The sequence below is a fragment of the Plecotus auritus genome, assembly GCF_963455305.1.
Source record: "Plecotus auritus genome assembly, chromosome: 11".
NCBI classification, from domain to species: domain Eukaryota; kingdom Metazoa; phylum Chordata; class Mammalia; order Chiroptera; family Vespertilionidae; genus Plecotus; species Plecotus auritus.
This window is the reverse complement of record NC_137777.1, coordinates 49,532,078-49,555,364: the sequence shown is the minus strand read 5'-3', so window position 1 is coordinate 49,555,364 and position 23,287 is coordinate 49,532,078. Positions and strand designations below refer to the sequence as shown.

Here is a 23,287-nt window from a genome sequence, read left to right as displayed (position 1 = left end):
TCTCCGCATCCTCGCCAACACTTGTCGTTTGTTGATTTGTTGATGATAGCCATTCTGACAGATACAGATGTGAGATGGTATCGCATTGTCGTTTTGATTTCATCTCTCGGATAATTAGTGACTTTGAGCATGTTTTCATGTGTCTCTTGGCCTTCCTTCTGTCTTCTTTCGAAAAGATTCTATTTAGGTCCGTTGCCCATTTTTGTATTGGATCATTTATCTTCCTTTTATTAAGTTGTATAAGCTGCCTGTAGATGTTGGAGATTAAACCTTTATCAGTGATTGAAAGGATAAACAAGATTGATGAACCTCTAGCCAGGCTCACCAAGAAGCAAAGAGAGAGGACCCAAATAAACAAGATCAGAAATGAAAGAGGTGAAATAACAACAGATCCCGCCGAAATACAAAGGATTGTTAAAAAATACTACGAACAACTCTATTCCAACAAACTGGACAACCTGGAGGAAATGGACATATTCCTAGAAAAATATAACCTTCCAAAACTCAATCAGGAAGAATCTAAACATCTCAACATGCCAGTAACTATGGAAGAAATTGAAGCAGTCATCAAAGAGCTTCCAGCAAACAAAAGCCCGGGGCCAGACGGCTTCATAGGAGAGTTCTACCAAACATTCAAGGAAGAACTAAAACCTATCCTCCTCAGACTATTCCAAAAAATTCAAGAGGAAGGAACACTTCCAAGCTCCTTCTATGAAGCCAACATCACCCTAATACCAAAACCAGATAAAGACAACACAATGAAGGAGAATTACAGGCCAATATCCCTCATGAATGTAGATGCCAAAATCCTCAATAAAATTCTAGCAAATAGGATCCAGCAGTACATCAGAAAGATCATACACCATGACCAAGTAGGATTTATCCCAGGAATGCAAGGATGGTTCAATATCCGCAAATCAATAAATGTGATACATCACATAGACAAATTGAGAGATAAAAATCACATAGTCATATCAATTGATGCAGAAAAAGCATTTGACAAAATCCAACAGCCTTTCTTGATAAAAACTCTCAACAAGGTGGGAATAGAAGGATCATACCTCAACATAATAAAAGCTATATATGATAAACCCACAGCTAACATCATACTCAATGGGCAAAAACTAAAACCATTTCCCCTAAGAACAGGAACAAGACAGGGATGCCCACTCTCACCACTCCTGTTTGACATAGTACTGGAAGTATTAGCCACTGCAATTAGACAAGAAGAAGAAATAAAAGGCATCCAAATTGGAAAAGAAGAAGTAAAGCTGTCCTTATTTGCAGATGACATGATATTGTACATAAAAAACCCGAAAGACTCCATCAAAAAACTAACAGACTTAATAAATGAATTCGGCAATGTAGCAGGATACAAAATTAACACCAAGAAATCTATGGCATTTCTATACACCAACAATGAACTTACAGAAAGAGAGACTAAAAAAGCAATCCCATTTTCCATCGCACCAAAAAAATTAAGATACTTAGGAATAAACCTAACCAAGGAGGTAAAAGACCTATATGCGGAAAACTACAGGACACTGAAAAAAGAGATAGAGGAAGATGTAAACAGATGGAAGAACATACCATGTTCATGGATTGGTAGAATCAACATCATTAAAATGTCCATACTACCCAAAGCAATCTATAGATTCAATGCACTCCCCATTAAAATACCAACGGCGTATTTCACAGACCTAGAAAGAACTCTCCAAAAATTCATCTGGAATAAAAAAAGACCCCGAATAGCCACAGCAATCCTGAGAAAGAAGAATAAAGTAGGAGGGATCTCAATACCAGATTTCAAGCTGTATTACAAAGCCACTGTCCTCAAAACAGCCTGGTACTGGCACAAGAACAGACATATAGATCAATGGAACAGAATAGAGAATCCAGATATCGACCCAAACCAATATGCGCATTTAATATTTGACAAAGGAGGCATGAGCATACAATGGAGTCAAGACAGTCTCTTTAATAAATGGTGTTGGGAAAATTGGACAGATACATGCAAAAAAATGAAACTAGATCACCAACTTACACCATACACAAAAATAAACTCAAAATGGGTACAGGACTTAAATATAAGACGGGAAACCATAAAAATACTAGAGGAATCCACAGGCAGCAAAATCTCAGACATATGCCAAAAGAACTTTTTCAGTGATACTGCCCCTAGGGCAATGGAAGCCAAAGAGAAAATAAACAAATGGGACTACATCAAAATAAAAAGCTTTTGCACAGCAAAAGAAACCATCAACAAAACAACAAGAAACCCCACTGTATGGGAGAACATATTTGCAAATGGTATCACTGATAAAGGTTTAATTTCCAACATCTACAGGCAGCTTATACAACTTAATAAAAGGAAGATAAATGATCCAATAAAAAAATGGGCAACGGACCTAAATAGAATCTTTTCGAAAGAAGACAGAAGGAAGGCCAAGAGACACATGAAAACATGCTCAAAGTCACTAATTATCCGAGAGATGCAAATCAAAACAACAATGCGATACCATCTCACACCTGTCAGAATGGCTATCATCAACAAATCAACAAACGACAAGTGTTGGCGAGGATGCGGAGAAAAAGGAACCCTCGTGCACTGCTGGTGGGAATGCAGACTGGTGCAGCCACTGTGGAGAACAGTATGGAGTTTCCTCAAAAAACTGAAAATGGAACTCCCATTTGACCCAGTAATTTCACTCCTAGGAATATATCCTAAGAAACCAGAAACACCAATCAGAAAGGATATATGCACCCCTATGTTCATAGCAGCACAATTTACAATAGCTAAGATTTGGAAACAGCCTAGGTGCCCATCAGCAGATGACTGGATCAGAAAACTATGGTACATCTACACAATGGAATACTATGCTGCCGTAAAAAAGAAGGAATTACTACCGTTTGTAGGCACTTGGATGGAATTAGAGAACATTATGCTAAGTGAAATAAGCCAGTCAATGAAAGAAAAATACCACATGATCCCACTCATTTAGGGATAATGAAAAACATTATAAACTGATGAACAAAAAGATAGTTACAGAGGCAGTAAAGCATCAAACAGACTGTCAAATTACAGGGGTAAGGTTAGGGAGAGGTGGGGGAAATAAGAGATCAACTGAAGGACTTATATGCATGTATATAAGAGTAACCAACGGATGCAAAACATTGGGGGGTGAGGGCATGTATGGGAGTGGGGTGGGGGTGGGGGGCAATGGTAAGATATGTACACATATAATACCTTAATAAAAATTTGAAAAGAAAAAAAAAATAAACCTTTATCAGTGATAACATTTGCAAATATGTTCTCCCATACAGTGGGGTTTCTTGTTGTTTTGTTGATGGTTTCTTTTGCTGTGCAAAAGCTTTTTATTTTGATGTAGTCCCATTTGTTTATTTTCTCTTTGGCTTCCATTGCCCTAGGGGCAGTATCAGTGAAAAAGTTCTTTTGGCATATGTCTGAGATTTTGCTGCCTGTGGATTCCTCTAGTATTTTTATGGTTTCCCGTCTTATATTTAAGTCCTGTAACCATTTTGAGTTTATTTTTGTGTATGGTGTAAGTTGGTGATCTAGTTTCATTTTTTTGCATGTATCTGTCCAATTTTCCCAACACCATTTATTGAAGAGACTGTCTTGACTCCATTGTATGCTCATGCCTCCTTTGTCAAATATTAATTGTGCATATTGGTTTGGGTCGATATCTGGATTCTCTATTCTGTTCCATTGATCTATATGGCTGTTCTTGTGCCAGTACCAGGCTGTTTTGAGAACAGTGGCTTTGTAATACAGCTTGAAATCTGGTATTGAGATCCCTCCTACTTTATTCTTCTTTCTCAGGATTGCTGTGGCTATTTGGGGTCTTTTTTTATTCCAGATGAATTTTTGGAGAGTTCTTTCTAGGTCTGTGAAATATGCCATTGGTATTTTAATGGGGAGTGCGTTGAATCTATAGATTGCTTTGGGTAGTATGGACATTTTAATGATGTTGATTCTACCAATCCATGAACATGGTATGTTCTTCCATCTGTTTATATCTTCCTCTATCTCTTTTTTCAGTGTCCTGTAGTTTTCTGCGTATAGGTCTTTTGCCTCCTTGGTTAGGTTTATTCCTAAGTATCTTAATTTTTTTGGTGTGATGGAAAATGGGATTGCTTTTTTAGTCTCTCTTTCTGTAAGTTCACTGTTGGTGTATAGAAATGCCATAGATTTCTTGGCGTTAATTTTGTATCCTGCTATATTGCCGAATTCATTTATTAAGTCTGTTAGTTTTTTGATAGAGTCTTTCGGGTTTTTTATGTACAATATCATGTCATCTGCAAATAAGGACAGCTTTACTTCTTCTTTTCCAATTTGGATGCCTTTTATTTCTTCTTCTTGTCTAATTGCAGTGGCTAATACTTCCAGTACTATGTCAAACAGGAGTGGTGAGAGTGGGCATCCCTGTCTTGTTCCTGTTCTTAGGGGAAATGGTTTTAGTTTTTGCCCATTGAGTATGATGTTAGCTGTGGGTTTATCATATATAGCTTTTATTATGTTGAGGTATGATCCTTCTATTCCCACCTTGTTGAGAGTTTTTATCAAGAAAGGGTGTTAGCTGAAACCGGTTTGGCTCAGTGGAAAGAGCGTTGGCCTGCGGACTGAAGGGTCCCGGGTTCGATTCCGGTCAAGGGCATGTGCCTTGGTTGCGGGCACATCTCCAGTGGGAGGTGTGCAGGAGGCAGCTGATCGATGTTTCTCTCTCATCGATGTTTCTAGCTCTCTATCCCTCTCCCTTCCTCTCTGTAGAATATCAATAAAATATATTAAAAAAAAAAAAAAAAGAAAGGGTGTTGGATTTTGTCAAATGCTTTTTCTGCATCAATTGATATGACTATGTGATTTTTATCTCTCAATTTGTTTATGTGATGCATCACAGTTATTGATTTGCAGATATTGTACCATCCTTGCATTCCTGGGATAAACCCTACTTGGTCATGGTGTATGATCTTTCTGATGTACTGCTGGATCCGATTTGCTAGAATTTTGTTGAGGATTTTGGCATCTACATTCATGAGGGATATTGGCCTGTAATTCTCCTTCAATGTGTTGTCTTTATCTGGTTTTGGTATTAGGGTGATGCTGGCTTCATAGAAGGAGCTTGGAAGTGTTCCTTCCTCTTGAATTTTTTGGAATAGTCTGAGGAGGATAGGTTTTATTTCTTCCTTGAATGTTTGGTAAAACTCTCCTGTGAAGCCGTCTGGCCCCGGGCTTTTCTTTGCCGGAAGCTCTTTGATGACTGCTTCAATTTCTTCCATAGTTACTGGCATGTTGAGCTGTTTAGATTCTTCCTGATTGAGTTTTGGAAGGTTATATTTTTCTAGGAATATGTCCATTTTCTCCAGGTTGTCCAGTTTGTTGGAATAGAGTTGTTCGTAATATTTTTTAACAATCCTTTGTATTTCGGCGGGATTTGTTGTTATTTCACCTCTTTCATTTCTGATTTTGTTTATTTGGGTCCTCTCTCTTTGCTTCTTGGTGAGCCTGGTTAGAGGTTCATCAATCTTGTTTATCCTTTCAAAGAACCAGCTCTTGGTTTTGTTGATCTTTTGTATTGTTTTTTGGTCTCTATGTCGTTTATCTCTGCTCTGATCTTTATTATTTCCTTCCTTCTGCTAACACTGGGTTTTTCTTGTTGCTCTTTTTCTAACTCTTTGAGTTGTTGGGTTAGGTAATTTATTACCATTGTTTCTTGTTTTTTGCAGTAGGCTTGTAGAGCTATGAACTTCCCTCTCAAGACTGCTTTCGTGCCTGACCGGTTTGGCTCAGTGGATAGAGCGTCGGCCTGCGGACTGAGGGGTCCCGGGTTCGATTCCGGTCAAGGGCATGTACATGGGTTGCGGGCACATCCCCAGTGGGGGGCGTGCGGGAGGCAGCTGATCGATGTTTCTCTCTCATCGATGTTTCTAACTCTCTGTCCCTCTCTCTTCCTCTCTGTAAGAATCAATAAAATATATTAAAAAAAAAAAAAAAAAAAGACTGCTTTCGCTGTGTCCCATAGATTTTGCATTGTAGTGTTTTCATTGTCATTTGTTGCCATGATGTTTTTTATTTCTTCTTTGATCTCTCTGGTAACCCAGTCATGGTTTAATAGCATGGTGTTTAGTCTCCATGTGTTTGATTTCTTTGGGTTGTTTTTATTACAGTTGATTTCCAGTTTTATGCCACTGTGGTCTGAGAAGATGCTTGATATGATTTCTATCTTCCTGAATTTGAAGAGACTTTGCCTATGACCCAACATATGGTCTATCTTTGAAAATGACCCATGTGCACTTGAGAAGAATGTATATTCTGTGGCTTTGGGGTGAAATGTTCTGAAGATGTCAATTAATTCCATCTGGTCTAGTGAGTCATTTAGGATTGATGTTTCTTTGCTGATTTTTTGTTTAGAGGATTTGTCCAATGGTAATAGTGGGGTATTAAAGTCTCCTACTATGATTGTATTGCTGTCAATCTCTCCCTTGATATCCTCCAGGAGTTTTTTTTATGTATTTGGGTGCTCCTGTATTGGGTGCATATATGTTTACCAGAGTTATTTCTTCTTGTTGGATTGCTCCCTTTAGTATTATGAAGTGCCTTCCTTATCTCTTGTTATGTCCTTCACTTTGAGATCTCATTTGTCAGATATAAGTATTGCTACCCCAGCTTTTTTTTCAGTGCCATTTGCCTGGAAAACCTTTTTCCATCCCTTCACCCTCAGTCTGTGTGCGTCTTTTTTTCTGAGGTGGGTTTCTTGTAGACAGCAGATATATGGGTCGTGTTTTCTTATCCAATCCGTTACCCTATGTCTTTTGATTGGGGCATTTAATCCATTTACATTTAAAGTTATCGTTGATAGGTACTTATTTGTCGCTATTCCTATTCTTTACCCCTGTGTTACTTCTTCACTTCCTATTTCTTTTCTTTTTTTTTTTTTTTTTTACAGCAGACCCTTTAGCATTTCTTGCATTGCTGGTTTGGTGGTAATAAATTCCCTTAGTCCTTTTTTGTCTGTGAAGCTCCTGATTTCACCTTCAATTTTGATTGACAGCCTTGCTGGGTACAGTATTCTTGGATTCAGACCCTTCCTTTGCATGACTTTGTATATTTCATTCCATTCCCTTCTGGCCTGATGAGTTTCTGTTGAGAAATCAGTTGCTAGTCTGATGGGGGTTTCTTTGTATGTAACTTTCTGTCTCTCTCTTGCCGCTTTTAAGATTCTTACTTTGTCGTTGGTGTTTGCCAATTTAATTATAATGTGCCTTGGCGTCGGTCTTTTGGGGTTCATTTTGTTTGGGACTCTGTGAGCTTCTTGGATTTGCGTGGGTTTTTTCTTCCCTATATCAGGGAAATTTTATGTCATTATTTCTTCAAAAAGGTTTTCTATTCCTTGCTCAGCTTCCTTTCCTTCTGGAACCCCTATTATGCGGATGTTGTTTTGTTTCGTGTTGTCCCAAAGTTCCCTTAGGCTCTCCTCCTGCCTTTTAATTTTTTTTTCTAGAAGTTGCTCTACTTGGGTATTTTTTTCCATCTTGTCTTCTAGCTTACTGATACGGTCCTCTGCTTCTTCTAGTCTACTCTTGATGCTTTCTATTGAGTTCTTTACAGGAGTGATGTCATTTTTCATTACTTCTTATTTCTTCTTCATTTCCTCTTGGTTCTTGCTCATATCGTCGAATTTGTCTTCCATTCTTTTCAGCCACCTTATGACCATTTCTCTGAATTCTTTCTCTGGAAGGTTGCTTGCCTCCATTTTGTTTACTTCCTTTTCTGGTGATGCCTGCTTTTCTTTCATATGCGGGCTGTGTCTTTGTCTCCCCATGGTCTCTCTTCTCTGGGTGTCTGGTTATGTAGTTCTCTCTCTCCTGCGATGATTTAAAGGCACAAAATACAGCACTACCAGGTACAACTCACAAGGCACTGAACAGAAATGTATTCACGATATTAATAACCTCCAATAAAGGTGACCACCAGAGAAAGGCTAATTAGGTGATAGTAGAGAAAGAAGAAGAGGAAAAAGAAAGAAAGAAGAAAAAAAATAAAGGAGTGTCAAAATGAAATTTTGAAAAGGGAAAGAAAAAAAAGTACGAGAGACAAGAAAGAGACTAAGAGAGAAAGGGGAACAGAGTATATATATTGGGAATAAAACTCCAATAGAACAATCACTAATCCCAGCAAATGCCAGCAACAAGTGCCTGGGGATTAATACAAACTACCACACCAACTAATATTGAGTGAGGCAAGGGAAAGCTGAAGCACAAAACAAACAAAAAAATAAACAAAAGAAGAATAAGCAAAACAATCTCACAAAAAAAGCATAAAAATGCGATATAATCTACTTTCAAGCGAACAACAACAAAAGGACAGAAAAACAATTTTTTGGATAGTTAAGACAGCGAAGAGAGAGGTGTGTATGGACTTGGAGTAGGGGATTGGAGAGTAGATATGTAAGTAGGGTGAAATTTCAACAAGGGGTAAACAGAAAGAATAGGGAAAATCTAAACCAGTAAAGGGGTAAGATAAACAGGACACTGAAAAGGGGAAGGTTAGGAAGAGAGTGATGGCATAAAGGTAGAGTTGAGATAGAGTAAAATGATGCTAAAGGAAAGATAAAAATAGAATGTAGAACCCTAATCCCAAAATAAAATGAAGAGAAAATAAAATGACACTTAAAAAAAAAAAAAAGATCAAATAAGCAGTAGTAATAATACGGATTGAAAATAAAAATGTAATAATTAAAAAGATAAAATCAAGTGATGAAAAAAGAAAAAAAAGTTAGTTTCTTGAGTAAAAGATGCAAAAAATGATAATAAAAATAAAAAAAATAATAAAATAAAATAAATAAAAAATAAAAATAAAATGTGGAGTAGTGAAGGTCATTCACTTCCTCTGTTGTTCTGTTTGGCATGCCTGTTTCTCAGTCCGGACAGTATTGCAGTTCCCTGCGTTCCACTGCTCTTCAGTGTTGTAAGCCAGTCCTGATTTTAAGCAGGCGGTGTGTCTTAATTTCTCGTATTCCTTTATTTTTTATTACACAAGAGTCAATTTGTGATTTAGCCCCTGGGTGGCAGTGTTTCTGGTTTGACTTCCGGGTCTATCTATGGCCTCTCTAGGCAGTGTTAGAGCCTTCTTTCCCTGTGGCACTCATTACCGGTTTGTGGGAGCGGGCTGCCTCAGAGCTGACTCTCCGATGGTCACTCCCCGCTCCGATCCCCAGGTTCCAGAAAAACAACTTTCCCCTGCAGTCTCCCAGGGTGTCCCCAACTGGGTGATCCTATGTATTGGGCTTAGTAATTTGAAGCAAGAATTTCAAGAGGAAAAAGCCCAAGTGTGCAAACTCCGGGGCTGCGCCTAAGCCTAGGCGCCCGCGGAACTCCGGGGCTGCGCGTAAGTCTGGACAGCCTGAAATTCTTAGGGTGTCCCTGCACTTCAGATCACAATGGGTTGCTTTTTAGAGAGCCCTTCTGTTAGCAGCTCTGAGGACCCCTTTCCACATTCACAGATCATGCCAGCCCCAACAGCCACGGATTTTTCTAGGCACAGACTTCCCTGGTCCTCCAGCTCCCGCAAAATGCACGTTCCTCTCTCCCGCCGGGACCAGAGTCCTCACCTTATCCTAGGCGAAATCTGACCTTTCCGTGGTGGAGTGTAGAGCTCCTCTGAACCCGTGTGTTTGCGCCAATTGGGGAGCGTTGTTCTGGGGCTCGCAGCTGTTCCGTGGGTGCCGCAGTTGTGGATTCTTAGGCTTCCGATAAGCTCCACTTTCCGGATCAAGATCTCTCCTGTTGTTTTGTTGATGGTTTCTTTTGCTGTGCAGAAGCTTTTTATTTTAATGTAGTCCCATTTCTTTATTTTCTCCTTAGTTTCCTTTGCACTAGGAAATGTATCTATAAACATTGCTACACGAAATGTGTGAGATTTTACTGCCTATGTTTTCTTCTAAGATTTTTATGGTTTCATGCTTTACATTAAAGTCACTCATCCACCTTGAGTTTATTCTTGTGTGTGGTTTAAGTTGGTGCTCTATTTTTATTTTTTTGCTTATGCCTGTCCAGTTTTCCCAACACCATTTATAGAAGAGACTGTCTTGACTCCATTGTATGCTCTTGCCTCCTTTGTCAAATATTAATTGAGCATGAAGCTTGGGTCAATTTCTGGGTTCTCTGTTCTGTTCCATTGGTCTATATGCCTGTTCTTCTGCCAGTATGAGGCTGTTTTTGTTATAATGGCTTTGTAGTATCGTTTGATATCTGGTATTGTGATCCCTCCTACTTCGTTCTTCATCTCAAGATTGCTGCAGCTATTTGGGGTCTCTCATGGTTCCATTTAAATTTTTGGAGTATTTGTTCTAGCTCTGTGAAGTATGCCATTGGTATTTTAATAGGGATTGTGTTGAATCTGTAGATTGCTTTGGGTAATATAGACATTTAATGATGTTAATTCTTCCAATCCATGAACATTTGTTGTATCTTCCTGTATTTCTTTTTGCAGTGTCCTATAATTTTCCAAGTACAGGTTTTTTACCTCCTTGGTTAAGTTTATTGCAAAGTATCTTATTTTTTTTTGTTGCAGTGGTAAATGGGATTGCTTTTTTAGTTTCTCTTTCTGAGAGTCTATTATTGGTATATAAAAATGCCATTGATTTGTGGATGTTGATTTTGTATCCTGCTACCTTGCTGAATTCATTAATTAAGTCTAGTAGTTGTTTGGTAGAATATCATGTCATGTACAATATCATGTCATCTGTGATAATGATAGTTTTATTTTCTCCTTTCCAATTTGGATGCCTTTTATCTCTTCTTATCTGATGGCTAGGACTTCCAGTACTGTGTATATATATATATATATAAAAGCCTAAGCGACTTCCAAACATTCGACTGGTAGCTATGACATGCACTGACCACCGCGGCCAGATGCTCAACACACAGGCATGGAAACATGGAACAGGCTAATGAATCTCAGAGGGGAAGAGGAAGCAGGGAAGGTGGGAAGTGATCAACCAAAGATCTTATATGCATACTAGAGGCCCGGTGTGCGGATTCTTGCATTGGTGGGGTCCCTTGTCCTGGCCTGTGGGGATCAGGCCGAAACCGGCAGTCAGACATCCCCTAAGGGGTCCCGGATTGCGAGAGCGTGCAGGCCAGGCTGATGGACCCCTCATGCATCGCGCCTCTAGTATTGAGTAAGAGTGGTGAAAGTGGACATCCTTGTCTTGTTCCTCTTCCTGTGGGAAACACTTTTAGATTTTTCCCACTGAGTATTATGTTGGCTGTAGGTTTGTTGTATATGGCCTTTATTATGTTGAGGTCTGATCCCTCTATTCCCACTTTACTGAGAATTTTTATCAAAAAAGGGTGTTGGATTTTGTCGAATGCTTTTTCTGCATCTATTGATATGATCATGTGGTTTTTATTTTTTAATTTGTTCATGTGATGTATCACATTTATTGATATGCAAATATTGTACCAGCCTTGCATCCCTGGAATAAATCTTGCTTTGTCATGGTATATGATCTTTTTGCTATATTGCTGGATCCAATTTGCTAATATTTTGTTGAGGATTTTAGCATCTGTGTTCATCAGGGATATTGCCTGTAGTTTTTTTTCTGTGTAGTGTTTTATCTGGTTGTGCAATTAGGATAATGTTGGCTTTGTAAAAAGAGCTTGGAAGTGTTCCTTCCTCCTGTATTTCTTTTTAATAGTTTGAGGAGCATAGGTGTTAGTTCTTTGAATGTTTGGTAAAATTCACCTGTAAACCCATCCGGTCCAGGACTTTTCTTTGCTGGAAGTTTTTTTTTTAAAAATATATTCCATTGATTTTTTTACAGAGAGGAAGGGAGAGGGATAGAGAGCTAGAAACATCGATGAGAGAGAAACATCGACCAGCTGCCTCCTGCACACCCCCCACTGGGGATGTGCCCGCAACCAAGGTACATGCCCTTGACCGGAATCGAACCCGGGACCCTCCAGTCCACAAGCCGACGCTCTATCCACTGAGCCAAACCGGTTTCGGCTGCTGGAAGTTTTTAAAGTACTGCTTCAGTTTCATCAGTTATTATTGGCCTACTCAAGTTTTCTGAATCTTTCTGAAGATTGTATGTTTCTAGGAATTTGTTCCTTTCACCCAGGTTGTCCAGTTTTTGCATATAGTTGTTCATAGTATTTGCTTACAATCCTTTGTATTTCTGTGGTGTCTGTTGTTATTTCACCTCTTTTATTTCTGATTTTACTTATTTGGGTTCTCTTTCTTTAAAAAAAAAAAATATATATATATATATATATATATATATATATACATATATATATGTATATATATATACACATATATATGTGTGTGTGTGTATATATATACATATATATATATATATATATATATATATATATATATATATTTAGATTGATTTTAGAGAGGAAGGGAGAGAGAGGGAGAGAGAGATAGAAACATCAATGATGAGAGAGAATCATTGATCAGCTGCCTCCTGCATGCCTCTACTGGGTATCGAGCTCACAACCCGGGCATGTGCCCTTGACCAGAATTGAACCCAGGACCCTTCAGTCCGCAGGTTGATGCCCTGTCCACTGAGCCAAACTAGCCAGGGCTCTCCTTGTTTCTGTCTTTTTTTTTTTTTTTTAATATATTTTTTTATTGATATTTTACAGAGAGGAAGGGAGAGGGATAGAGAGTTAGAAACATCGATGAGAGAGAAACATCGATCAGCTGCCTCCTGCACAACCCCTACTGGGGATGTGCCTGCAACCAAGGTACGTGCCCTTGACCGGAATCGAACCTGGGACCTTTCAGTCCGCAGGCCAACGCTCTATCCACTGAGCCAAACCGGTTTCGGCTCTCCTTGTTTCTTGATGAGTCTGGCTAAGGGTTCATCAGTCTTGTTTATCTTTTCAAAGAATCAGCTCTTGGACTTACTGATCTTTTGTACTGTTTTTCTTTTTTACTCTCTGTGTCATTTATTTCCACTCTATTATTTCCTTCCTTCTGCTTCCTCTCAGTTTTTCTTGCTGTTTTTTTTTCTAGTTTATTTAGTTGTAGTGTTAGATAGTTTATTAGTCCTTTTTCTTGTTTCTTGAGAAGGCCTGTAGTGCTATGAACTTCCTTCTCCGGACTGCTTTTATTGTATCCCATAGGTTGTGGTTGGTTGTGTGTTCTTTTTTGTTTCCAGGAAGTTTTTAATTTCTTGCTTGGTCTCATTGGTAACCCATTCATTGTTTAATAACATGCTATTTAGCCTTCATGTATTTGAGGTTGTTTTTTTTATTGTAGTTGATTTCTAACTTCATGCCATTGTGATCTGAGAAGATGTTTAGCATGTTATATCAATCTTTTTTAATTTGTTTGGACTTGTTTTGTGCTCTAACATGTCTTCTATCTTTGAGAATGTTCCATGTGCATTTGAGAAAAATACATATTCTGTTGCTTTGGGGTGAAATGTTCTGTAAATATCAGTTAGATCCATCTGATCTAATGTGTCTTTTAAGGCCTCTGTTTCCTTGTTAATTTTTTGTCTGGAAGATCTGTTCATTGATGTCAGTGGGGTGTTTAAGTCCCCCACTATGACTATATTGCTGTCAGTCTCTTCCTAAAAGTCCATGAAGAGTTTTTAAATATTCCATGCAAAAGGAAAGGGGAAAAAAAAAAAAAAAAAGCTGGAGTAGCAATACTTATATCCGATAAAATAGAGGCCATAACAAGAGACAAAGAAGTGGCCTTTTGCCTCATTATGATGTGGCCTTCTTTGTCTCTTGTTAAGGGTGCAACTTCATTTCTTTGAATGTGGATATCCAGTTGTCCCAGCAACACTATTGAGGAGTCTAGTCTTCCCTTATTGTGTATTCTTGTCAAAGATCAGTTCAGTTTATAAGTATAATGCATGGGTTTATTTGGGGGCTCTCAGTTATATTCCATTGATAGGTATGTCCATCCTTATGGAAGTACTATCTTCTTGATTACTGAAGCTTTGTATTAACTTTTGAAATTGGGAGAACTTGGTTCTTTTTCATATTCCTTTGGCTATTCTGGTTTCCTTGCATTTTTAAAAAAAATATATTTTATTGATTTTAGAGAGGAAGGGAGAGTGAGAGAGAGATAGAAACATCAGTGAGAGAGAATCATTGATTGGCTGCCTCCTGCACGTCCCCCACTGGGGACCGAGCCCGCAACGCAGGCATGTGCCCTTGACTGGAATCGAACCTGGGACCCCTCAGTCCGCAGGCCGACGCTCTATCCACTGTGCCAAACCGGTTTCGGCAAGGGCCCTTGCATTTTTATATGAATTTAAAGATAAGCTTGTCCATTTCTTTAAAAAAAAAAAAAGCAGTTGAAATTTTGATAGGGATTGTATTGAATCTGTAGATCAATTTGAGGAATATTGTTATTTTAATCAATTTTGAGTCTTCTGATGCATGTGTATAGGATCTTTACATATATTTGGGTCTTAAATTTCTGTCAACAGTTTTTTTACTTGAATTTATTGGGGTGACATTGGTTCACAAAACCATACAGGTTTCATGTGTGCAACGCAATAAAATGTCATTTGCACACTGCACCGTGCGCTCATTGCCCCATGCAAAGTCTCTTTCCGTTGCCATTCTCCCTCACTTCTTTCCCTCTGGCTATCACCACACTGTTGTCTGTGTCTGTGTGTTAGGTATATATGTTTTTTTGGGCTAATCCCTGCACCTTTTTTCATCTAGTTCCCCAACCACTCTCCTCTCTCACAAGCTGTCAGTCTGTTCCATGTAGCCATGCTTCTGATTCTATTTTGCTTGTCATTTTATTTTGTTCATTAGATTCCACATATAAGTGATATCTTACGGTGTTTGTCTTTCTGTCAACAATGTTTTATAGTTTTCGGTGTATAGATCTTAACACTTTTGTAAAATTTATACTTGTGTACTTTATTCTCTTATCCCTGCTGTAATTGGCATTAGTTTCTTTCTTTGATTTTCAGATTGTTCTTTGCAGGTATACGGAAATACAACTGGTTTTTGTATACTGATCCTGTATCCCAAAGCCTCACACTTGTTTATTAGCTCTAGTACTGTTTTTAATGCATACCTTAGTGTTTTCTGTATAGAAGATCATGTCAGCTGCAAATAGGAATAGTTTTACTTCTTTCTTTTTTATCTGGATGCCTTTTATTTAATTTTCTTGCCTGATTGCTTATTTTGAACTTCCTTTACAGTCTTGAGTAGCAGTGATGAGACTGGAAATCCTTGTCTTCTTCCTGATATCAGAAGGAAAATACTCAGTCTTTCATAAATTATGAAATTATGATGCGAGCTGTATATTTTTTATAGATTTCCTTCATTAGGTTGAGGCAGTTCCCTTCTGTTCTTAGTTTGAATGTTTTTATCATGAAAGATTATTGGACTCTGTCAAATGCTTTTTTGTATCTACCGAGATAATAATATTTTTTGTTTCTATTTTATTATGGCATATTACATTGATGGACTTTTCTTTTCTTTCTTTTTTTTTTTTTTTTAAAATATATTTTATTGATTTTTTACAGAGAGGAAGGGAGAGGGATAGAAAGTTAGAAACATTGATGAGAGAGAAACATCAATCAGTTGCCTCCTGCACACCTCCTACTGGGGATGAGCCCGCAACCAAGGTACATGCCCTTGACTGGAATCGAACCCAGGACCCTTCAGGCCTCAGGCTGTTGCTCTATCCACTGAGCCAAACCAGTCAGGGCGACTTTTCTTTTTAATTTAAGAAATCTTTATTGTTCAGATTATTACAATTGTTCCTCTTTTTTCCCCCATAGCTCCCCTCCACCTGGTTCCCACACCACCCTCTGCCCTTACCCACCCCGCCCCCCCCATTGTCCTCATTTTTGTCCAGGCTCTTCCCGCAACTCCTTCACCCCCTTTCCCCTGAGAATTGTCAGTCCACTCCCTTTCTATGCCCCTGATTCTATTATATTCACCAGTTTATTCTGTTCATCAGATTTTTTATTCACTTGATTTTTAGATTCATTTATTGATAGATATGTATTTGTTGTTGATAATTTTCATCTTTACTTTTTCTTCTTCTTCCTCTTCTTAAAAGAATACCTTTCAGCGTTTCATATAATACTGGTTTGGTGGTGATGAACTCCTTTAGCTTTTTCTTATCTGTGAAGCTCTTTATCTGCCCTTCAATTCTGAATGATAGCTTTGCTGGGTAGAGCTATTCATCACTTGGAATATTTCTTGCCACTCCCGTCTGGCCTGCATAGTTTCTGTTAAGAAATCAGCTGACAGCCCTGACCGGTTTGGCTCAGTGGATAGAGCGTCGGCCTGCAGACTCAAGGGTCCCAGGTTCGATTCCGGTCAAGGGCATGTACCTTGGTTGCGGGCACATCCCCAGTGGGGAGTGTGCAGGAGGCAGCTGATTGATGTTTCTCTCTCATCGATGTTTCTAACTCTCTCCCTCTCCCTTCCTCTCTGTAAAAAATCAATAAAATATATTTAAAAAAAAAAAAAAAGAAATCAGCTGACAGTCATATGGGTGCTCTCTTGTAGGTAACTAACTGTTTTCCTCTTGCTGCTTTTAATATTCTCTCTTTGTCTTTTGCTCTTGGCATTTTAATTATGATGTGTCTTGGTGTGGTCCTCTTTGGGTTCCTTTTGTTTGGGGTTATGTGCACTTCCTGGACTTGAAAGTCTATTTCTTTCACCAGGTGGGGGAAGTTTTCAGTCATTATTTCTTCAAATAGGTTTTCAGTATCTTGCGCTCTCTCTTTTTCTGGCACCCCCATAATTTGGATGTTGGTATGCTTGAAGTTCTCCCAGAGGCTCCTTACACTATCTTCATATTTTTGGATTCTTTTTTCTTTTTGCTTTTCCAGTTGCGTGTTTTTTGCTTCTTTGCATTTCAAATCTTTGACTTGATTCTTGCGATCCTCTTGTCTGCTGTTAGATCTCTGTATATTGTTTTTTTTTTTTTTTAAAAAAATACATTTTATTGATTTTTTACAGAGAGGAAGGAAGAGGGATAGAGAGCTAGAAATATCAATGAGAGAGAAACATCCATCAGCTGCCTCCTGCACACCTCCTACTGGGGATGTGCCCGCAACCAAGGCACATGCCCTTGACCGGAATCGAACCCGGGACCCTTGAGTCCGCAGGCCGACGCTCTATCCACTGAGCCAAACTGGTTAGGGCTCTGTATATTGTTTTTTTATTTCAGTCAGTGTATGCTTAATTTCTAGTTGGTCCTTTTTCATATCCTCGAGGGTCTTGCTAAATTTATCGGCCTTTTCTAGAAAATTCTTGAAAAACGTTATAACCGTGGTTTTGAACTCTATATCCAGTTGTTTGCTTTCCTCCATTTCTTTCATTTGTGACCTGTTTTTTTGTCTCCACATTTTGGCTGCTTTCCTGAGTTGATAGAGTGGCTTTGTGTGCTAAGTGTCCTATAGGGCCCAGTGGCTCAGCCTCCCCAGTTACCTGAGTTGGACACTCTTGGTGCACCCCTTTGTGGGCTGTGTGCACAGTCTTGTTGTAGTTAAGCCTTGATTGTTGTTGGTATCACTGGGAGAAATTGACCTCCAGGCCAATTGGTTGTGAGGATCAGCTGTGTCTATGCTGGGAGAACTTCTGTGCTGGAGACACCCTTATGAGACAAGACTTGGAAAAGCCTCTGTGCTCAGCTTGGATGGGGCAGAGTCTCAGGGCGGAGCAGACAGCATTTGTTTCCCCATCAGCCCTGCCCTAATAGGCCCCTGTGTCTCAGTGTCCCGTGGTAATCGCTGCAAGCACCTCTGAGAGAAAGCCGCCCTCGAGTTTCACCTGCTGCCAAAACAGTCCAGTTTCTCCCCGAATGAGTCTGGGTCCCCACAGTCTCGCCTGGAACTGGAGTTCAGTGCAGCTCGGAGCTTTTGTCTCCCTCTCACTTGAAAAAGCCAGCCACGTACTCAGTTGCCCGCCCTCTCTGCGCGCGCGCCTCGGTACCTCTGCCTTCTGCAGTTCCTCTGAGTCTCAGTGTGCTTTTGTCTTTCCTAACAGTCCAGTTTCACCCCGTATGAGTCTGGGTCTCCAGAGTCTCACCCGGAACTGGAGTTCAGCGCAGTTAGGAGCTTTTGTCTCCCTCCCGCTTGAGAAAGCCAGCCGCGCACTCAGTTGCCAGTCCTCTCTGTGTGTGCGTCTCAGTACCTCTGTCTCCTGCAGGTCCTCTGAGTCTCAGTGTGCTTTTCTCTTTCCTTCTAGTTGTAGAATTTCCACTCAGTCAGCCTTCCTGTGGTTCCGGATGATGTCCGTTTTGTCTTTTTGTTGTAGTTTTGAAATTGTTGTGCAAGGCAGCAGTTTAGGTGTTTACCTATGCCGCCATCTTGGTTTCTCACATTGATTGACTTTTAAAATATTGAGCCAATCTTGCATTTCTGGGGTGAATCCCACTTGGTTATGGTACATAATCTTTTTTTGTATGTTGCTCAAGGTCAGATCTTTCATGAACCTGTGCACAGCCTTATACATGTGTGGTCTTCTAGATTTATAGGTATATGTTAGAACTTCAAAGTCCCTGTGGATATCAGTAAATATCCTCTGAAGCACTGTAGTCACCTTTCTATTTACCTTGTTACTGCCACTCCAGGCAGTAGAGATGTTAAACAATTCGCACTGCTTTCAGTGCCAGGCATAAGGGTGGCAGTGGGTTGGTGGCAGAATAGGCAGTACATAGTGGGTGAGTTCTGAGGTCAGATAGAGAAAAGTCCTGTGATTGGCATTTTCCAGGGGAACTGTCAAGTGATGGCAGTTACTTGGGAATGAGACTTTGAAGGAGCTCCATCCCCATTCTGTCAGTCTTCCATAGTGGAAGATTAATCAGGTTCACAGTTCTTTCCTAAATCCCAATGGAGATAATTGCCCAGATTTCAGGTAGCGGTGTTGGAAATGGAGAGGAACCTTCTAACCTTATTTCATCAAGAAGGAATTGCCAAATATATTTACAGTGTAGTTAATTAATACAACATTTTAAAAATTTCTGATGACTAAAGTTCAGTACATGTTTATTTGTAAAATATAGAAAAGCACAAGTTCACACACATAAAAGACATCAATTATTTGGAAACACCTGTTAAAGAAGGAGTATTTTTCCCTAAATATTACATTAAAATAATATTAACTTTTTTGAAAATAGAGCCAGGCTATGAATTTTTAAAAGGACTTACTTAAATAGTTAATAAATTGATGCCATGCTACTTTAAACTGGTAATGAATTTTATTCTTTTTCCTTCTTTCCAGGTAGATGCACGGAGCATACCAGTATTAGCAAAATGGCAAAATTCATATAGCATTAAAGTTGTACTTCAAGAACTAAGACGTCTAATGATGTCCAAAGAAAATATGAAGCTTCCACAGCCACCGGAAGGACAAACATACAACAATTAATTTTAGTGGGTTTCAAACTTGTCTTAAATCAACACTCTTCTACTCATGTTAATGTCTTGATTAAATATCACAATGCAAAATACCCACACATTAAGTTAAAGAATGCCAGCTGGTAAATATAACCTGGACATTTGTAAGAATATATTTAATATATGTATACACATTATGTTTTCAGGTAACAGGAGAAAAAATGCAGCACAATTTTTTTAAGGCACTGTCGTTTAAACATAAACCTGGAGTATTCAAAACAGAATTCAGGTTTACAAGATGAAAGTATGGTGATTTTTACTAAAAAGTAAAAAATCTCAAGAAGGAAAAAGAAATGGCATGCTTTATCCATCTTGCTTAGTGAAAGAGCTTCAATTTAAATTGTCTCAAGTAGCAGGTACAATGCATATTGTCTCAAATTGTTTTAATTTTTGAAGTGGTGTGGGTGCTGACTACCAGTAGTATAAAAAATATGTTCAGGATTGTTTTCATATCTGTATTTATAATAAAATAAAGTCACGGGGAAGGTCAATGAATTTCTGTTAAAAGCTGTTTCTGTGTGTTACATGTAAAAGACCTGGTAAATATTTGTTTACAGTCTTTGTTTGACAAACCATGAATTTAAGTTGAAGTGAAATCAGCGAAAAGGAAATAGGTGAATGAATATGTGATTTTTGAAATTAAAGTTAGTCTTAAAATATAAATAAAATGTGGATCGTGTTCTCAGAAACTGTGCCATTTCTATTATATTGATGTGTTAAATGGAAAGTACCTTGCTGAGGTAGCAGAGATCGGAATTGTAGGTTTTCATCCATACAAAATTTTTTATTGTTTATCATGTTTTGTATGCTTCTTGTAAATTGGAATTTGCAGAGTATTTTAGAGAACAAATTACTTGATTAGTTTAATTTCTTCTTTGCAGAAGGAGGAATCCCAAGTATTATATTTTGACTTTGATTTCACCAGAAATATATTAAAAAGATGTTTGAATTTTAGCAAGTTTTATAGAATTATAGATTGTAATTATCCAAATATACATTCTATTTTTGATTCATAACATATTTTTTTTTTTTTTTGGTGACATTTTTTCTCCCAATGCTTTTATTACTGACTGGGATTAATTTATCCATTCCATTTGTCTTTCACTTTGGCATCTGTGTAATTCTGAACTGATGTTCTGCTTTTACCAAAGTGAGAGATTTTAAGTAATTGTTTTTCATTTCAAAGCACTAGGTATAGTATTTTGTTGAAAATAGTCTTTTCTTATGGGTTCACGGCACAACATAGAAAGGTGGTCTGGTAACAAGGACAGATTTCTTAAAACAGGCCCTGACATGTTTTTGTCAGGTTCATTCATATCTAAAGCTTTGAGCTACTTTTCTTAGTCATTAATGATAGTTTGTCTAAACTTTTAATTTCAACATGGCTATTCTATTTTAATTATCAAAGATGTTTAAAATGACACATAGAGAATATATAGATACAAATTAGTGCATGTGTAATTTATTAAAATAGGTTTGAAATGAACTATTACCTTGGAATACATTCTGAAAACTTTTAAATTGTTAAGAAAGATTAAGTTGAATTACACGGATGTCATACACAGGAGTCTGATGGTCTAAGTCAATCTCTTTAAGAACTTCTTTTCCACTTTGAAAATGTGTCTCATCATACATGGGTGCTGAATGCTGTTAAACTATTCATATATTGGTGGGCTGAGACTCTGGGTACCTTGATCTTTTGTCCTCTTTCCTTTCCCCATATCCACTAATTGTGAAGGTTTTTTGTTGATTTCCCCCACTCAATTATATGTTTGAGTTGGCCCTGTAATGTTTTATTTCCCCTTTTTGTTTTGGGACTGTGGATCTCTGCTGAAATCTGCATGCAAAAGCAAGATCCATTTTGCATGTCACAATCAAGATGTACATGGCAATCTAAGACACACGAGTTTATTATAGAAGTTAATACTGAACCACTCTTAATTGTAGTAACATTTCTAAGACATCAGTTTTGAAGCTATTTTTCCTTTGTCTGTTTTGTAAAGGGGCTAAGGTTGTAGGAGTGTGTGGTATTAAATGAACTGTAAAGTTGCCTTTGAAATTTGTTTAAAAAACTAGCAGATGAGCCCTAGGGGATGATCTTATATTAATAAAGATTACAAAAATAAAATTCTTGTCCTGTTAGGTCAGTGTTATGCTTTAATTACTTTATAATTTTCAGAATTTTTTTAGTATTTTAAAGTAATGGCAGTTGTTGTTATGGAGTTTTTAGAATTTTGAAACAAACATTTGTAAGGATGGTCAATGGTATTTAAGTCTTTTATGTGTAAAATGCCCAAATTTATAATTTTAAGTTATCCTTTTAAAGGAATTTTTCACTCTTCAGATTTGGGTAAATAATTATAGAGTGACTTAGTTTGAATATCATATAATATTATTAGTCTAGATTGCTTAGTACAAATCTACTGATTTAAGTATTTCCCACTAAATATATATTGCTATTGATATATATGTACAAAATTCATTTTTTGGGGGGAATTTAGAGGACACAGCTGGAAAATAATGCATTTTCTTTAATAGATTTGGTGTGCATGGCTTTGGGTGGTGCTGGTAGAAATGAAATTAAAGACTTTGGTCACAACTATGTTAACTTTTTAAAAAAAATTTATTGACTTGAGAGAGAGACATCTATTTGTTGTTCTACTTATTTATGCATTCATTGGTTGATTCTGGTGTGTGCCCTGACCAGGGATTGAACCCGCAACCTTATCTGGCATATCTGGACAATGCTCTAACCAACTGAGCTACCCAGCCTGGGCAAAACTATGTTGGTTCTTAATAAGCACATAACTGTGTTCTTACATACATTTTAAAGAGTATAATACTAATGAGAAATTGTAGTATCATGAATAATTGGATTTTCAGAGGTATTTAAGGAATTTTTTCCCCAGATTTCCCTTTAAGTGTATTTTTTGACATATATGTGTAGAATCATTGTATCATTAGGCACTGGTTTTGCTTTTTGGATAAGTGCCAATATAATTTTCCAGTGCCAATTGGATTGTTTTTTGGTTATTTTCACAAAAAGATTCCAACTCTCAATATTTTGGTAAGTATATATATTTTGTTTATGTAATGGAAACATTAAAAAAGGGAATGGGTGTACTGAGCAACGGAATGGATTAGAGCATTAGCATTAAATTCCCATCCAGTATTGTGTTTATTAAAAAGCAGGACATGCATGGGAATAGAATATCTTTTATGCTAAAATTAAAATGCCTTACAGAAGTTACAAAGAGTAGATGGAAATCTTATGGTTCATACTGAAAATGTTGGCTATTTAAAAATTTGGCTATTTATTGTGGAGCATTGAAAGTAAAACAGCCTTTTCTGAAGAGAAAATTAATGAAGGCATTTGATGATACTGAAAATAAATGACAAGTCAAAACCATAATTTTGTCAGTAAAGGAGTTTGGGGAATTCATGGAGTGAAGTGAGTTCATGATAAAAAAAACACAATAATTGGGTGTGAAAAGATTGCCATGTTATTTAAATTTGTAGAAGGATATTCTCACCCAGAAAAATTCCTGAGTGTTGGCTCTTTCATTTTTAGATGTAGTCCATAAGATCAAAAATTTTTTGGCAAGTTCATTTATGAAATTAATGATAAAAGCCAGATTTCACTTTATTAAGTTAGAAAGGTTCCAGGAATTATCCTTTCTCAAATGAATAACTGACCAAATACTTTGTAAGGATTGTGCAGTGGTCCATTTGCTGCCAAATGTAGACCTGTGTGAGTTCTTCTATGTTGTTTGTGTTCAATGAGCAGCTACTTTAAATTTATCTAGAAATTTTGGCAGTTAAAAGATTATATGAAAGTAAATAGT

At 37.8% G+C, this 23,287-nt stretch overlaps 1 protein-coding gene across 3 annotated transcripts in view; it reads left to right on the top strand.

Moving 5' to 3' along the window:
* Nucleotides 1-21,584, top strand: part of UBE2V2 (ubiquitin conjugating enzyme E2 V2) — a 71,549-nt gene extending 49,965 nt beyond the window's left edge. For all 3 annotated transcript variants that reach the window (XM_080647095.1, XM_080647097.1, XM_080647096.1), the window contains exon 4: nt 19,267-21,584. In XM_080647095.1, coding sequence (XP_080503221.1) covers nt 19,267-19,413 — 147 coding nt within the window. In that variant the 3' untranslated portion in view covers nt 19,414-21,584. The remainder of the gene's footprint in view (nt 1-19,266) is intronic.
* Nucleotides 21,585-23,287: the final 1,703 nt, after the last annotated feature.